Source organism: Arachis hypogaea, chromosome 13 (genome assembly GCF_003086295.3).
Source record: "Arachis hypogaea cultivar Tifrunner chromosome 13, arahy.Tifrunner.gnm2.J5K5, whole genome shotgun sequence".
NCBI classification, from domain to species: Eukaryota; Viridiplantae; Streptophyta; class Magnoliopsida; order Fabales; family Fabaceae; genus Arachis; species Arachis hypogaea.
The window spans coordinates 56,098,184-56,118,066 of record NC_092048.1 but is presented as its reverse complement, the minus strand read 5'-3'; the positions used below and the strand labels follow the sequence as shown (position 1 = coordinate 56,118,066).

At 34.2% G+C, this 19,883-nt stretch overlaps 1 protein-coding gene across 1 annotated transcript; it reads right to left on the bottom strand.

Moving 5' to 3' along the window:
• Window positions 1-2,964: 2,964 nt before the first annotated feature.
• Window positions 2,965-10,300, bottom strand: LOC112734588 (uncharacterized). The gene is made up of 10 exons (XM_072210752.1): window positions 10,096-10,300; window positions 9,482-9,667; window positions 9,315-9,395; window positions 8,211-8,276; window positions 7,958-8,017; window positions 7,411-7,849; window positions 6,369-7,291; window positions 5,170-6,249; window positions 3,730-4,641; window positions 2,965-3,641 (listed from the first exon to the last, which is right to left on the bottom strand). Exons 1-10 carry the CDS (start codon window positions 10,298-10,300, stop codon window positions 2,965-2,967), a joined length of 4,629 nt encoding a protein of 1,542 aa, XP_072066853.1.
• Window positions 10,301-19,883: the final 9,583 nt, after the last annotated feature.

The window sequence follows — 19,883 nt, the reverse complement described above, 5'->3', positions numbered from 1 at the left end:
TCCATGTGGGATGACCGCGCTTTGAGAACATGGTGGGAGCTAGCTGAATGGGTAGGGACTTAAATTTCTAAGAGAAGCTCGCTCCATTTACTCTTCGGGGTAAAGGTCGCCCAGATGGGTAGAATCCGATCCAAAAGGATTTGGTTCGAGATGTATGTAAGTATACCGCGACCATCTGTTACATATAGTACATGTTATTTTGCTAGTATATTCTTGACTGAACCTATCCCACTCATACTTTTGAACATTCTTTTAAATTTGAACTTAAACCCTCTTACTATGATTCCCAAAATATGCCTAATCCACTGATACTACTTATTTTTTACTTATATCTCTCCTTTGTAACCAACTCCTAAAGTCAAAGTACTCTCATCACTTATTTAGTTATTTTGATTCCCTCTCCTCTTATTTGTGTATTTAAAAAGGGTATTTTCTCAGTGTCCTAAATTTTTCGGCTGATGGGGTGTTAGTTTGAAGATCGTAGCATTATCTTAGAAGATAAAAGTGAAAGTGAAGATATAATACCAGAAACATACAAACATCACAATTAACAACATTGTTAGTGTAAGCAAAGAGATGCAATAAAAACTCCACAGATTTTGAACAATCCAGGAATCCCCAAACTAAAGTACATATTTTACATGGCTTTGCCAAATTTAATTAAAAAAAAAAACACAGTTTAAGCGCTCCTTGATTTCCACTGCACAAATACATCCCACACTGTTAAATAAAAAAGATATATTAATCGTCACATATATATAGATGTTTTGCTAGTTCAACTCGCCTTTTTCTGGTTGATCATAATAGGTACTATTTTACTGGTCAAAATTATAGGCAGAAACATACATATAAACAGCTTAAAATGGTTGATCATAATAGGTACTATTTTACTGGTCAAAATAAAAATTCTAATGCAACTAAAAGAGTTATAATATCTTAAAAAATAGTGAGAAATTTAAAAACTTGGGTATGTCATATCATGACATAACTGTGGTTGTCTCTGTATCAATTGTTTAACATGATATTACTTATCTCAATGGTATTACTTAAGAAAGAATGAGACAATAAGCTTGTGCAGTCAAGTTAAGCCATACCTTATTGATGTCTGAGGTTGTAAAATTCATTCATTATAATCTCTAAACCCTTCAAAGCAGTTTTGCTCTCTTATAATCAAATATATGCTTCAAGTGGATCCTTTGTTAAGCTACTGTATCATCTGAAACTATTGTATTACAAATGTCAAATATCAAAATTTTGGTGTTTACTTAATGAAAAAAATGGTCTTCAAATTGAATTTTAGTACTATGCAGTATAACATAAAAAGAAATAGAAAGCAGACTACAAATATAAATGCCTCAACATGATCAATATGTAGTATCTACATATTTACGAATGCTAATGGAAGTGGTGGATCCAACACCAAAGCCAATCAGTAGACAGTACCACAATGTGATACTTTACATGGTCATGAGAAGCGGAACCAAAAGGGCCATTTATAAATAATTTTGGACAATGAACTGATCTCTTTAAGGTATAATGGAGATAATATCACATTCTTGAGGTCCATCCTCAGTTTGAAAATAATCTTAACTCTATTTTTTTACAATTGAATTAGAAAAATTAAGGACACATCAGAATATAAAAAAAGTACAAAAACAAAAAGAACAATGCTCATCAACCCTAAAGAAATTAGCCTTTTCATAATTGGAAAAGTCCCTAATTTTTTTTCCAGGGAAAGCACAATGTTTTCTTTAAACCATTGGAGCATGTGGCATATTTAGTCGGGAAGTTGCACCAGATTTTCCTCAAAATCCTAATAATAGCTATTGTTCAAATACAGATTTTCTTGTTTTAGGAGGAAAAACAAATTTTCATCGAAAATTACTTAGTAGATACTTCGTAGGAACACCAAAATATAGTTCTAGTGAAGGAAATGGATTTTATACATTTAAATTTTACCTAGCTGTTATCTAGTCTTGTTTAATATTATCTAGTATGAAAACTATCACTTTGAACAAAATCTTTCAACGATGCTGGCATTTGACTTGAATGTTTGTGTGGGTTCCATAAGATTTTTTTTTGAATTTAAGCTAGACTGATTTATAACTTTAACTTAGTATTTTTTGAATAATCATGTGTCTTATATTTTACTCAATATCACATGTATTTTGGGTGCTCCCTAATTATTATGTTTTGATCCAGTTGGGTACACTGCCACAAATCTTATAATACACTACAAATGATAACTATGGGAAGGTGGATCAAGCTATTTAATTGGAAGCCATTTCCTAAATATTCAAGGATTTCCGTGGTATGTATTTGGACATCAATTCTAATTATTTTCCTAATCGAAGGCCTGGCACAATGAAATTAAATTTGTTCTACAGAGGTATATAAATTATTAAGCCCAGATCCAACTGTCATTAGTTTGTGTTACTCAAATTGTGTCGGTAGGCAACTGAGAGGTATACAGGATCTTGGTGGGTATTATTTGTAACACTACTCATTTGTTTAACTTCAGGGTGGGGCTATAATGAAGACATCAGATTGCATATCACCCCAATAAACCTTCTAGCTGGACAATAAAGGTAATATAGTTCCTATAATGCAAAACATTATTGTTCAGAATAGTTTTACTTTGGTAAAATCCTGCTAAAGGCACTGATTGTATACTCATTTAGTTCCCTACACCTAAAATCGCTTTTTAAGAAAATTGTAACATGAAACAACGACGTATTTGGTAGGAGTAAGTAGTTCCTATAATGCAAAACATTATTGTTCAGAATAGTTTTACTTTGGTTAAATCCTGCCGAAGACACTGATTCTATACTCATTTAGTTCCCTACACCTAAAATCGCTTTTTAAGAAAATTGTAACATGAAACAACGACTTAGTTGGTAGGAGCAAGTACCTCGTTTGTGTAACCAATGAATGCTGAATCTTTTCTTGCAATACTTGTAATGTTCAACATATGTTTTTGAATACTTCTTTGAAAACGACATTCTCTATTTCTTTCTTTTGATCATCATCATGACATAACAAAATCTTCAGTCTTGCCTTATTTGTCACCCTGGAGATAGCAACATATAGCTGGCCATGTGTGAATACGGGTTTCTTTAATATTAACCCAACCTTTGATAATGACTGACCCTGGCTCTTGTTTATAGTCATCGCGTAAGAAACCATAATAGGAAATTGTCTCCGTTGGAATTTGAATGGTATTCGATGGTCAGAAGGACTTAGGGTCATCCTTGGTATAAACACTTTCTGCCCCTTATTCTTGCCCGCACACGTTCGTGCTTCAATTATGTGTTTTCCAAGCTTAGTAACAACCAATCGTGTTCCATTGCACAATCCTGCGGAGTGGTCAATGTTTCTTAACAGCATAATCGGTGTTCCAATTTTTAGTGTTAACTCATGATTAGGGACACCTGAGCACTTGATTGTGTTTAGGAGTTCAGGAGTGTGTATTGAAGCCAATAAATTGTTATTAGGCTCTGTGGGGCATGCCTTATCAGAGCTAAAATATGTTTGCGCTTCAGCCGGATTTAAACTCATCATGTAGTTGTTGATCTCATCGACTAACTGCAGTGTTGGTGCAAGGATAGCTCGATCTTCAATCTGTTGGTCAATATTTCTTCCTGAAAAGATTTCAGGATAAGTTACTCTACATATTGCTTCAATTGGGTCTACCCAATCGGAAACCAATATGTCATCGGGAATGACAACCTTTTTCGCCTGAATTCGATCGTGACCCTTGGCTACCGTCACCTATACTCAGTATCCAATCAGCAAATTCTTTCAACTCAGATGACCTTGAATTTGAATCACTTGATTTTAAGCGCATGTTCTTTGAAAGTGTCAAAAGCTTGCAGTCATCCCACAAGTATGATGAGTTGATAGTGGCATTGACTATCTCTTGCCTAGACCCTTTCGGGATGACTGGAAGTATTTGGCGAAAATCCCCCCCAAAAACAATTGTCTTTCCTCCAAATGGCTGCTCCAAGCTATCTGTGTTATTGAACCTTAATATGTCACGCATGGTTCTGTCAAGAGCTTCAATACAAAATCTATTTACCATAGGTGCCTCATCCCAAATTATCAACTTTGTTTTAATCAAAAGCTCAGCTAATGCACTCCCTTGCTTAATATTGCATGTTGAGAATTCATCTATGTTAAGTGGTATTGCGAAACGTGAGTGAGCTGTCCTGCCTCCAGGCAACAAAAGTGATGCTATCCCGCTAGATGCAACTGTTAGAACAATATGTGATCTAGACCTCAATGCAGAAGCTAGTGTCTTCCAAACAAATGTTTTTCCTGTCCCACCGTACCCATAAAGGAAAAATACTCCACCTTTTCCGGTTTGAACTGCGGCAATGACTTCGTTATATACTTCTCTTTGTTCATCAGTTAATAGTCCTAAGTAGGTTACATGCTCTGCAGCTAGTTTCTGCCGATCGTATCTGAGTTCATCGCAAATTAACCTATTCATGCCATTGGGATACAGTAAATTGTTACATTGGTTTGTATCTGGCATAGGCATTGGTGGAAAATCTTTCAGACTCTTGTTGTATTTGTTAAGTATATTCTCAATCTCCATTAGGGTCAAATCTTTGATCTCATCCTCTGTGAGGACTAACACTGTGTACATAATAGCAACATATATGTCAAATCATGTATTTGATTAAGAAAAAATTGTTAACTCAAATCGTAAACACTTGCAAAATATTGCTTCTAACAATTGGTCAAACTTTTCAAATTTTTATTTTTTTAATAAAGTGAATCTAATAAAATGAGTCCAAATCACTATTATATCTAATACCATGTCCACTAAATCTTATTTTCATATCCTCTTGATTCATACTATTTATTATTATGCATGAAGTTATATGTTTAGGCAAGCCATAGCAAGCTGTACATAAATTGATATAGACTTGTATTCTAAAAATTCTACCAATAAATATGTAGATGTTAATTATTATGTCATAAATAATCACACTATCCTTATAATGTCACAAAGTTCATAAATACCTTGATTATCGAGTAGTCTCCTGTGTCTATGAAGTATGTCATCACATAATAAAGTCCATGTTTCTTCCCATACATGTTCTGGTCTGTCCATTGAATTGGAAAATAACAATGTAGCAAAAAGATTCCTTAAGTATGTACCTGACCCCCAATAACTTGCTTCCACTATTGCTTCAACATATTCCTTATCATCATCTAAAAGACCACGTGCATAACATGCATCTTTGAATGATGAGTATACAACACCATCTATAGTTCGAATGTCTTCATAGCAAGTTGATCCCCTAACGTAATTGAGTAGTAGCCTTAGGTAATATCTCTCACCAGATCCAGGAGGCACAAAGAAGATTCTTCCAATTACAGCATGGCTCTTCCGAGGCAACCACACCCTTTCCTTTGCCTTCCACACAAAATGTGTAGGGAATTCTGCATAAGTTAGCGACCTTGTTTCTGAGTAGATCTTGTTGGCTTGAAACCAACCGAGAAACATAGACTCTTTGACAGATGCTTCTTGGATCACATCATCGAGCTTTTCATTATCTTTAAAGATCAAGTTTTGTTCATCGGGTAAGTGAAATCCTAGACGAACAACCGAGGGATCCCTGTAGTGTATGTTGTAACCAAAGATCCTCCAAGCAGCTTCACACGGAGAAATGTACCTACAATCATAGTACATACTGACTTCATCATAGTCATCCATGTTCTCTTTGTCTGCAGCACTTTTATAAAATGAAGCCGTTACACGGTCATGACCTTTGTTCACATATTTGAACAAATACTTAATAGATCTTGACTGGTTACACCACTCAACATTAATATGGGCACCATATCTCATGAGTAGAAACCTATTGTGTGGTACCACGTAACGGTTGTCAAGATCGACTCCTGATTTGTTGATAGTCTTTCCATCTTCTCTTCGTCGATATACTGGGTAACCATCATCATCAATAGTAGTACTCTCAACAAACCTCTTAGGGAAGTGTCGAATGCATTTAGCATTTTCCATACATGGTGAATCTTTCTTTGCCACTCCACACGGACCGTGCATCATGTGCTTTTCGACTGCATCAAAGTATTCAGGGTCTGTCTCTTTATCGTGTATCTCAGCTGATATAATCTTATCAATATCTTCGACAGTGGGAAATTTGTCATCCTTGTGTAAGAATAGTAGAATGTGTGCATGTGGTAACCCACGTTTCTGGAATTCGATTGTATATACCACTGCAAGATTCATAATGAAAAGTTCAAATCCATGACAAATAGACTCTCATACATAAAACATTATATCTATTGCTAATGGAAACTTGAGACATGACATAATTGGTTTTGACTGGACATACCTGCACTAACTCTACCAAAAACTTTGTTTGCTCGGACATCTTTAATTAGTGTATCTAATTTTGCCTTGAAAACCCTACAAACAATATCGGGTCGATCTTGTGGATTCAACTCTCTATTGTTCAAAAAGTCTTCAACCTCAAGCCACTTCGGATTGCACGTGAAGGTTATGAAGAGGTCTGGATAACCAACAACCTTACATATTGCCATTGCATCCTGATAGTTTTGTATCATATATCTTGGTCCACCTGTGAATGATGAAGGCAATATTATACGCTTGCCACATGATGACGGCGTTGTTTCTCCATTCAGTACTGCTTCCTTTACTCCTTTATACATCTCACACCTTAATTTCTCTTGGTCCCTGCGTATGTAGTTTAGCCTTGATGATTCAATCATGGAGTACCCATCAACTAAAAACTGTTGAAAGAGTCTTCTTGAGTATAATAGTGGAGATCCGTCGGCTAGTCTTTCTTGTATATGAAAAGCAAAAAATTCTCTCATCGACACCTCCTGTCGTCCTTTACCACAGTTATGATGTCTTTTATTTAGCGGTATATCTTCCTTGTATCCATCCTCGCCATAAGGAAATAGCAGGGGATATTGTAATCCTAGATATGCTGGATTGAGTTGATTAATCCTTTGTAATCTTCCGCTCTGTGTCTCCACAACAATGTCTCTGTCTGTCTTGTCAATGTCAAAATCACCGACAATCAATGCAGCAACCTCATCTGTCGATGGTAAGTTATATCTTCTACCATCCTTTCCCCTTTTTCCCAATAGTCTAAGTTTAATTGTGGAATTTGATTCTTTGCCCATTGAATACCTAACCATGCGGAATGCCTTCACCAACACATTCTTTTCATCTAGCATCTTCTTAAGATCTCTTACAATATCTTCGTCTATGTTTTTGTTATCTTCACCCCTGTATGTTTTAAATAATGTCATCTTTTTTAAACAACGCTTAATCATATAAGGTTAATTAGTTTGATCTAAACCCTTGAAAATATTTTAACTAAAATATAAAAGGTTATAGATACATGCCTGATAGCTGACATCCGGTTGCGCACCTCATTTTGTGAATCAACTATGTATAACTGGGCGAATTTCGCAATATTTCCTTCTGGTGGAATTAGGCTACCTATTAGATGGTAGTTTTCGCCACAAAGAATAAATGTAGGTGGACCTCTAGAAGCATTTATACCGCGGTCTATTTTGGCACCCATTGAAGTGAATTGAAACATGCTATTATATGACCTGATGTTATCACGAAAATGCTTGCTCTTGGGGTTATTATTGAACAACAACTCATACAGAACTTTTGGTGCTTCTGGTAGGTGTGGTAGTTGGACTTGACCTCCTTTACAGCACATCGTGAATTTGGGTTGGTCTGTGTTATAACTTTTGTTTATCCTTTCATCGTACCAAAAAAGGGCACTGCAGTGTTCGCATATATACATTGCATCTCCCAAGTGCAAATACTCTGAATTTTCAATATTAACATGAACGGAAAAATCCATTAATTACATGCATGAATATAATTTGCAGAGTTTTAATAATAAATTGATCCTTTGAATATCTCTCAACATACCCTTGCTTGCCTGCTCCTTACGACTGGCAACTCTAGCATCCCTTGCTGAAGCCCTTCCACCTGTGTCATGCATTGGAAGATCATTTCATTATTAGAACGGGTTTGACAAAAATAAATATATATTATTAAATATCTTTCCCTAATTCATTTTAATATTACTAAGAATGCTTTAAATTTTGTAGTTAAGTGAACTTGTAAACTATTCAGTTTTTAGGAATTGAAGAGCGAAATTCATAGCCATTTAATATCATACCATTGTTATTTTCTTGTCGATGTATGACAGTGATTCCTGCTTTGCGAGCCTTCGACTGCTCTGCATCTATTTTACAATGGGTCAAAAATCAGTTCTTCATTATTTATAAATGGATATGACAAAAATATCTAACACATATAATAAACTAATCTCGGTTTGTATTGAGTTTAGGACCATATATCAATGCTTAAGTGTCATGTATTCTATATCTATTTAGTATTTAGGGGGTTTAAATTCTCTGGTTGTAACCTTTAAACCTCATATATGAATTTAGTGGTTTTGATGATTTTGAAATTTTATTCTGCAAACAAAGATTAAGGCGCGGGCCTCATAGTTTCGCATATCAATGTAGACAAATGCAGATCGGGCATATTGAGCGGAGTCGTTGAAGGTGGCAACTTGGGTAGAGTTAAAGGGCACAGAGTTAATATCTCCAAGGGCTTCGAGATTTACATATAGACATATGCTAATGCGGTAAGATTGAATAGAGTGGTAAAAAGTGGCAAAGTGGGAAGAGTTGGAAGGCACAAAGTCAGTGTCTCTATGGGAGGCATAGGTGAAAGGGAAGATTGAGAGAAAGAATGCTCGGCCAAGGATGGAGACCAAGGTTAGTGTCTTCGTTTACATACAAATTTGATAAGTTATCTAACTTTGATTTGCACTTATCTTACAGTACTCATTAGTTGGTATGATTCATTAGTTAATTCGATTACCATTTGTGTTTCAAGCCTATATATATATATATATATATATATATATATATATATATATATATATATATATATATATATATATATATATATATATATACCATAATTAAATAGAACTGGCCTTTAAATGGGCCATTTCGGGGACCACAATTCACTTGATTTGCATTTGAACATATGTAGTTTTCCTTATTCACAATCAACCCTTGCTTGTGAATGTTAACCAACTCAACTACAATTTTTATCATGTCAGAAAATATATAAATTAATACAAAAAAAAGATAACTCAGACTAAGTTAGGACACATGGATTCATATATAGTGACTATAAACTGTACCTATTATAACTCAAGTGCAATAAGCAAGTTCTTCTACAACATACTTTGTATAGTTCCTACCTTGTGGGGAAGACGTTCCCATATGTTGTCTTTTCTTGGATAGTTTGTTCGCTCGTTCCATCCTAGCATGCCTAGCATTGTCTGCCAATGAAAGATGTTTGCTAAATCACTATATTTAGAACGCATAAATTAGTCCGATGTGTAGTTTGTTACCATTAGTCCATTACCTCTACTTCTTAAATTATCCAGTGTTGTTAGATTTGATGGTAGCAATATCCATTTTTGGCTGTTTTCTAAGTTACTGTATTCATCCCTCTTCATGGTTTGCATAATAATACTTGGATAGAGTGTGCAATCTGCTAGAGTATATGTTACATTTCCTGTGATGACACAATCTATATCAGAATTTGCCACTAAGCAATAGTAAAATACACTTGTCATTAGTGAACAATAATTACCTTATAGTGATTTAAGAACAAAATCAATTAATTATTACTGCACTTTGTATATAGTTATGTAACTCAAGTTGGGTCTATACATATAATTTTTCACAAACTGTTATTCTACAATGAAACCTCTGCACACTATTCACACTAATATGCAATTAGAGAACGATTTGCACATTAATAATTGGTTAGCAGCAAGTGCTGAAATAAAGCATTATTTATTACAGCTTTACCTTGAGGGAAAGATTCTACTGGACGTTGTTTTTTCTTGGCTAGCTTGTTAGCACGTTCCATCCTAGCATGTCTTGCAGTATTGTCATAAAGATCTTTCATAGTTTACCTATTCATAATCTAAGTAAGATTTTGATTTCTATGTTGTTAATATATAAGATTACCTGTGTTAGTTACATCTGCTAGAACATATGGTTTTGTTCCCAAGCTTTCCCGGATCTTATCGTTTTGTAGGTTGCTATTCGCGGTAAAATACCTTGAGTTGCCAATAGTACTGCTAAAGCTAATCTGAACCCCTATGTTGCGTTGCATATCATCAACTGGCTGGCTCCAGTCAGCCGATAATGTTGATGACAAAGTCCCTGCCATGATACCTTTGTTATCTTTCTCACTTATAACACCATGTTATACAACTATTTAGAGATATTCAAGGTACTCTTGTAGTGGTATACACACTATAACTGAAATTGACTTTATTGTGGATAAGTTATTTTTCAATTGTAATGAAAATAACTTCGTTTATATTATGTTGAATGAAAGCATGTTGTCCATATTTCGTACCTTGAGTCTCTCTATTGTTTGACCATTCATTCGTACAAAATTGATCAATCTTTCTCTTATTTTTAAGCGTGTTTCTTTCCTCCATCTCTGCACATTTCAGATTAAACATGATTGTTAATATTCCAAACATAGATATTATAAGAAAAAGAAACATGAGTGCCAGAAATCATTATACTTAGATCTGTATACACCCAACTTTGTTCCATTCGTACTAACCTAAATGGAACCAAGATATTTTGACTTTGTATTCTAAATCTCATTATGAAAAATAAATCTATAATTACTTATACCTTTTGCCCTTGAGTTCAGTGGGAGATCTTTTAGTAGCCTTCCTCTTATAAATATATCTGTGTTTAGTCCTTGTGATGATTGCATTGCCTTAACTTTTCTTCCCCAGCTTTAACTGTTGAGGACTTTTGCCTTGGGAGGCTCCACTTGTGTCTAGTTTTTTTTTTATCTTTCTCTTTCTCTTCACATGTTATGCTTTGGTACATGTAACAATTAACTGGTAACAACGGTTGTGTGGGTATAGCAGGTTATTTTAATACGGTTAAGTTGGCCTTAGAAACCTATGTGAAAAGTTAAAATACTATATTGTTCATTGATTGGCCTCATTGTTACTACTTTATTCCACATCTATCATGATATTAAACCTTTATTGATATAGACCTCGTAATACCATGCTGTAATACTAAATTCATATGATATATAATTATAAATCATTTTTATATTAACTTATTATTAGCTATCATTGGTATATATTTTGAATTATGTAGCATCTTTTTTGTAGTCATTTAATCAGACTAATTTTAGCAACCTATTACTAAACACACCTCAACAAGGCATCCTAACTTTCTTTTTAAAGATAATCCATAATACATTATATGTTTTTTAAATGATTCATAGGCAATAATTTTTTTTCTATAAAACCCAGGTATGGCAATTTATAAGGCCTAGTTGTTGTACATGTCTACAAACTGTAGTTTAAAGTCCTTCTTAACCTTGGTTGTGAATATGTCATATACAAAATTTATAAAGTCCGGTATATGATAACTTGTTTCTGAGCCAGATATACTTTTCATATCAAGATGATGTTAGTGTAATCAATCAATTCTGTTTAGTTAAATCTAGGTAATGTATTTATTATTGATAATAGATAACCATTGTTAAATTAGTATTAGGGATATTAAATTACGGTGACATGTCTTAATGAATTTACAGAAAAATATGTATTCATTAATATATTGAGTTGAATATGTAAATCTGATTTCAACATTAAATTAAGTGTATATAAATGGGTACATATAGAAAGTTAACCATATGTACTACCTGCTACAACCATTACTACTACTTTAATATCAAAGATAAAAGGATAAAGAAACCTGTAAACCCTAAACCTTTTAAGTTGTTACAAAATTTAGAAGAGTGTATAACATTGATTAACAAACTAACATTGATAACTCCTTCAAAATCAAAACGAACCCAATAGACGGTTATATTGAAACACAAGGGATCTAACTACATATATTCTACCCTATTGTCTAAATAACCAAACTAAACAAAATAAACTGCATTTAAAACTCAGCAAAATCATCTAAATTGATCATAGAACTCTAAACCATGTATAGCCCATCTGAATGCATTGTAATTGTCTTCACGTTAACATGTTTCTGCCATGTGCGGTGAACCAAATGCTCCCTTCTTGATTCCATATATTTTAGCCTCGAAATCAGGAAGTCTGTTCCCACGGCATCATTTGCACTTCCTGACCCACCTCTGCACTCCATGACTGTTATTATGTCATTACCTACGAACAATGAAGGAGTGTATGGGATTCCAAGACCAGAAACTCTAATCATCCTCTCCCAGTGGATGTTGTGATCACCATTCCTTTTCATTTGCCAGACCAGGACTTGCCTGCTGAATGCAAGATTGCGGTATGAAATATACCCGACACCATCGTTGAAGTAAGTTAGTGAGTTGTAATCAGATGGCACATCTGGGGGGATCTTTGCCTCATGGAACATCTGGATGCGGAGGTTGAACGTGACTATGTATGCTGGCTCAAAGAAATCAGCTCCCTGCCACCCAATCCAATAGACTATCCCGTTGTTCACTATATATTTGGGCCCAAGTTTCTGGACATCACTCTCAAACATACCGGAATGAGTCCATTCTCGTTCAAATGAAGTGTAAAGAGACCATGACATATTTCTTTGTCTAAATGCACGCTTGTAGACATGCACAATACGATACTCAATTTCGTCCTCCAAAAAATCAAATGCATATAGAGAAACGGCATGAGCGGAATGCTTGCTTGCTTCATCGGTTACGTACCGCCTCTTATCCGAGACTGGATTCCATATAAGAAGCCGAGAATTAAGGCCACCCAATGAGATCTTTATGCATATGATTCCGTTCTCAGACCCAATGACTGAATAGAAGCCATATTGGTTAGCATCCATTGGGACATTGAACTGAACCTGGCGACCCGAATGAATATAAGCTCGGACGAACCAAACAGAGTTGTAATCACCTAGGGGATAGCCAATGCCTACGATCACACTCTTGCTTCGATCTTTATTTTCTTTATAATTTGTCTTCACGAACAAATTAGTACACAGCCTGAAATTCCAACCCTTGCTTAGGGTTCTACACTGTCCAACTGTCTTAGGATCTGCCTTCACCATGATCTTCCAGATAAGATCCTCACTAAGGTGTGGAAGTTTTTTCATATTGGGTGGAGTGTCACTCATTCTAACTATACAGTTTATTACAGAACCGCTAATGGCTCTTAGTGTTTTTGAGTATAAATTATGGTTCTTGTAACCTTTCTCACAACTCATGACTTATATATGTTTTGAATGAGAATATCAATAGCCTATATTGATATTTAGAACGTGTCATGTAATGGCTAAGACAACAAACTGCAAAATAAGATATTTATATAAATATTTAAATAAAATTGTATTGACTCTATGCATACATTAGATGCATTGCTTTGTCATTACCTTAATAATGAGTACACCCAATATTGGTGATAAATAAATTAATTAGATGACGATCTTAGTTTGTTTGTTAATAAATATAGGCCAATTGCTTTATCATTCATGCAAATCTAATGACCATTGGATATTAGTGACATTAATGGGTAAAAGTATTTACCTACACGTTTTGTCATTTGTGCACTCTTTGGGACACCTCATATACTTCTTTTAGAAACTGCTAAGGATGTATTGGAAGCAACACAGTAGTAACTAATTTTGTGTATGACTTGTGCCATGAGTCTTACATTTAATTAATCCATCAAGAAAACTTTAAAAAAAGTTCTTTATATTAATGCCATTTTTATCATTCTCTATATGTGTCGTTACCTTATGCATGTGTGATAATCATTTTGCATTATATGTTACTGCATCATAATTTAATGACCGTTGGATATTAGGCACATTAGCTAGTTAAGGTATTTAACTCTATGTTTTCTCTCTTGGGCACTATTTGGGCACGTAAACTCCTTCTATTAGAAACTGCTAAGGGTGTATTGGAAGTAGCACCTTAGAACCTACGTTTGTGAATAAGTTCTCCAATGAGTCTTGTATTTGGTTAATCAATCACGGAAACTCTAATCAAGTTCTTTCAATAGATTGGTGACCTGTTTTTCATTCTATGTGTCATTAGCCTATGTATGTGTCATACCCATTGTGTATTATATGTTATTGCATCATAATTGAATGACCATTGGATATTATTGGCATTTGCTAGTTAACATATTTAACTATAGATTTTGTCTTGTGCACACTCTTTGGGTCAGCTAAACTCTTTCTAGTAGAAACTTTAAAGGGTGTATTGAAAGCAACACGTAGAACCTATTTTTGTATATAGCTACTCCAATGAGTCTTGTATTTAGTTAATCCATTAAGAAAACTTTAATCAAGTTATTTCAATAGATTGGTGACATTTTATATAGCTGTCATAACCATTTGCATTACATCTTACTACCTCGTAATATATTATTTCTGACAAGGTTCACCATTACTGGTTTTATCACTTGGTATGAGAAATAATTTTTTAGTTTAATATGTTTATAATGTTAAGTCTTCTCATGTAACTGAAAGCCCGTATGTATTGTATGCCTTGTTAATCATGATCCAGAAATTATATTTATCTCTTAAAAGTATCTAAATGCAAAAATAGAGATCACACACCTCTTTATTCTTTTACAGTTGCACAAATAGAAATGATCACTATTTTGACTACATACCTCAAGGTATGATTTAAAAGGTACTACATTATCTTATGTTGCAATGTCCTATTTTATATTGAGTTTTTATTTGATTTAAATGCAATTTCGCCTTCTCTTTGTTAGTGAATTAATGCAAATCCTGAGAACATATCGACATTGCCTTTTTTTTCGATGGTGCTTATAGTTTTACTAGGTCAATGCACTAATTATGTTTCACACCATTAGTTTGCATAATTTTGTCTTGGACAAAGCCTATTTTCAAAAAAGGCAATGGTAGTCTTGTTTGAACAGAGCCCCATGTAAACAAAGATTGGGATAAAGACTATGCCAACACACTGCATTCAACTCGTCTATTTAATTGAAATCTCTTTCAGAAAAAACAATGCTTCATTTCAACCCTACTTCACTATTTGAGCTTTAGTCACTTCGAAAAATCTTATGATGTGTCAACTTGATACCCGAGATTTAAGTGCAACGTATCTGATCACCGTTGATTAAAATGGTGAGGCTCTTGATGTGTGTCAAAATGAGCCACCCTATCTACTATTACCTTAACCATCATTTAAACTCACAGGATAGTCCAGGCTTCTTTAATCGTTTCCCAAAGAAACCCACTATGAACAAAGTCCTGCATTTCATTAAAACATCAAGGAACTTTAATCATGTTCTTTCATAGTTGTAGACGGGTGACATTTTATCATTGTATGCATATTTCCTTCTATATGTGTGATAGATATTTTGCTTTACCTGCAACCACGTATAAATATAATTGAATCCAACTGTTGTCCACTTTTGAATTTACAGATAAGTGGTCTAAATCGGTAAACCATTCATGGTATTATCACTTGGTATAAGAAACAACCTTTACTTGGGATACAATTTAAAGATATATTAAAATTACTTATGGATCCATGTGAATTTTTGTGGGAGCAAGTGCACATACTATCATTCTTAAAAAATGTTAGACAGTAAATGTGTGCATATATATGCCCCCATAAAAAAATTAGATTTGACCCCATGTTAAAATAATGAAACGATTTAATTAACTCGTGTGAAAGAAAATGATAAAATTTGGTATCACGCAATAATAAAACTTTAGATAGATAATTAAATAAGTTGTGTTAAAAGTTATATAATATCACTATATTTATTATTATTATAATTACTAATATTTAAAATCATATTATTTATTTCTTTACAAAATAAAACGATAATTACGTGAATGCCTATTAATATATCAGTATGGATATAGAATAAAAAAAAATCAACCATTATTTTTATATGATTTAATGTATATGCTCTGATATGTTCACACTATGACTTTGCATGAATTTGGCTGACATTATCCCCTTCTCAAGAAAGGCAATAAAGTTTACTTGTTTTAATTTTATGGTGTGGATAAAGATTTTGTTCTTCCTTCACTATGAATAAACTTCACCGAATAGTTCACATATTTCATTCATCGTTTCCCAATAAAGTCACATTAAAAACTTTTGAAAGCTTGTTCCACACAACTCAATGTAGATATGTATTTGATTTTGTGATGCAATTTATCTGCTTTATATAGTTCTGATAAGGTTTAACAGCTCGCTGCTTACACTTGTATGGAATAAGTGACTTTTTATCCAGCTCATCAATTATAATTTCTCACACTCTATGTTAGCTGACCTTCCACGTATTTAATACAGTTAATGTGAAATGACGCATATGACACATTGTTTCTTTGGTCTTTGTGAGCATTAGTAGTCTAAACCTATAACTGGCAAACTACATTAAGGATCGAGATACTGGTTTGTAAACTTAGCTACAATTGTTAGCAGTGCATCTGTTTAAATCCAGCATACTTGCTGATTTTGCATTCATTTGAATATAACGTAGTCTCATGTCTATTGATTACAATACTTCAATCACATGGACTAATTGGCTTTATCACATATTTACACTAATGACATCAAGCATAAGATATTAAAATGATAAGTGATAAACAAATTCTCACCTTGCATAAAGTGTCACACTCTCTTATAAGTATACACTTATAAAAAATGCAACAGAGTGTTGAATGCACTTTGTTATTACATATATCATGATTATAGTTTATAAATTGAAGATAGCCAATGCTAAATTGATTATTTAGCACTATACCTTTGTATAGATGTACACACTTCTTATAATAGATACCTATCAAATACTCCCTAGTTCTTTGCTTAATGGTTCTTTGGCAGCTACGAAACTACGATCACATGAATTATGTGTAATGTATAATACCTATATGTGGAGATTATTGTTATCTAGCTTGTGGCTTGTCAAATTTAGAATGATTGCATTGACTATTAATGAAAGTTGTTTGATAATGACTTAAGAGGTTTATGATTCAATTAATACCTCAGCTTAATCAAGTATGACTCTTTCCCTATATAAAATAGTGTCTGATTCTAGCATGACTTAGCGATAACCATTGCTATTGTATAAGTATCCATAATATTCATATAATAAGACTTTTTTTATATTATTTAGCTAGTCTTTTTATTATGTAACTTAACACAACATAAATATATGAAATCACTATTAATGCCACGTGAAGAAAAATCCAGTGCCTGAGTTGTCATTACATACCATTAAAACATATAGTTCCTCTCTTAATCAATATCTCTATGTTAAGACTCTAACTCCTCATTACTAATTTTAGTTACATATAAATAACCCTAATAAGACCATTATCAAAACATGGAGACAATAATAGCTAAGCAAAAACACTGTTTATAGATATCTCTGAAATAAGTATTTCATAAAGCTCATTCATTATTATCATGAACTTGCATCTTCTGTCTCTTTCCACGATTGCGGGTAAGTTTGTTGGTTGAAAACCCCAGTTCTTCTTCATTCTCAATGTTGATGGGGAATTTGTTGGTTTAAAACTATGTAGCTATTTTTGCTGGGGTTTTGCACTTGAGGCTTTGTAACACTATCCTCCACAACATCCTGTCCCATGAAAAAAAAAAACTGTCAATTTTCTGCAGATTTAACACCAAAATAACTGGTTCTATAAAGTATATAGCACAAAAGTTACCACAGAATATTGAGAATCACTAAGATTGTTGATATTAACCATAGCTGCTGACAAACCACCGAGTTACTGCACCCAGTATCCTACAACCATATTGGAGATATTCCTACTTAGATATTATAGCCATATAAACTGCTCAAAGTCTCAATATAATCAGGAACCTACAAACTTTAGCACATACAGTACAGTGGAGAACGTTTTATTTGGGAGATGCCATTTCAAAAATTGTATCATCCTGCAGACCTTCATCACTGTATACACCTGGTCATAGAGCTTGATGTTGGAGGATTTGACATTCACCTTAAAAAGCAGTTTTCTTCTAAAAGGCTCTCAAGAGCTGCAGGGTATCCTTCAGCATAAAGTTCCTGAAATTAAATCACAAAAGTCTAAACTTATAGTTATTTCATTGACATTTATTAGAGTACATGACATAATACTTGTTATAATTTACTATGAACCTCCTCATCCTTGATCTGTTCTGCTTGTCTACCACATAGTTGAACTGTTTCTCGATCCCATAGAAGCGTGTTATGCTACCAGTGCAATCATAGGCCATCACCTCAACCTTAAACCTATTAGATAAATTGCACAACTTAGTAACTTGTAATAACATAGTCCATCCAAAACATATTGAAAATCTGAACACAAACCTTAGTGATGCACTTCCGTGAGTGTGGCCACACTTTCCACACTCGTATCTATTTCCAATTGGGGTTTCCAACTCTTCGGACACCTTCTTACATGATTTTAAAACCAATCATCCTTGCCACGATTGATTGCCACAACTTGTTCCAGCAATCCACAAAGGGCCTTCCTTCAAATACATGAGGGTTTATGTAAATTGCCATTATATAATTAACGTGGATTTAAATAGGTTTGGGGATGACCTGTGTTGAGTTTAGTGCTTCCTCTATTGTGTTCACGTCACATCTCCCCGCTTAAGTTCATCTGCCCCAGAATGTGAGTTGTTTGTGTTGACTTGACTAATTCTGACCAAATTTGGGTATCAGCGCAAGCCTCCTACGCGGTACAACGTAAGTATTTTCTTAATGCTGGCTACTTCTGACCGTGAAAGAAATTAAATCTATAGAAATTGAAATGTGGATCAGACTGTCACGGAAGTCGCGAACCTCATCGAGATCGGGATTGATTGCGTAGCTTAGAAACGTCTCGAAATGACTCTGTACTGAGGTTTTCTCTGTATTTTTATAAAGCTGATAATGAGAAAACTTCATACTACTTAATGTGTACATTAACTTTATTTTACTATAAGATAAAGGGTTTGGATTCATACCATTCCATCTACTCGGTCGAAGAACTGCGACCACCATCAATGGCTCAAACTCTTCCACATCTAGCTATGGTAGTATTGATCAACCCATTCCCCAAACAACACACACCCATACGATAACTTATGCAATCAGTGTTGATTAAAACAGGTTTAACCCTTATTTATCTTATAAACACAGCTATATTGTGTCACTATAATTCAGAACACAACTTACTCAAGATCTTCAACCAAAATAGTAGACACTTCGTTTCCTTCCTTTTACATTGTGATTTCCCTGATCTTCCTCCAACCACTTCCCATAATATCTGCGATATCCAACTTATTGTTAGGTAGTTATGAGTTATACACTAAGCAAGTGAAATGTATTCGCCTCACCTACTAATTGAGAGTCATCGATCCTGTCAGCATTTAACAACTCTGGAATTTGCGTTAATCGAAACGCTTGAAGTGGGAAAGTTGGATTCTCCACCAAGAGCACCACAGTTCGGTGAGAGAAGTTTAAGGTCCACCGATTCATAGTTGTCTTGGTTTTCTCCCTCTTGTCTACAACAATGAAATTTGACATTTATACATCTTGAACTCAGCAAGGTTATCATTCCATCTACGTACCAACGCCTTAGGGACCGAAGCTTGGATCCTCCCTCCCTGTAAGATAGTAAAATATAGCTCAGTTTGGAATGCATGTGTGAATGTATAAGATCATGCAGTTTATATTCAATCAATATTACTTGCCTGACTATCTTGAAGAACCATTTCAATGCTATTGATCTCTTTAGATTGTACCGGCTAGGAG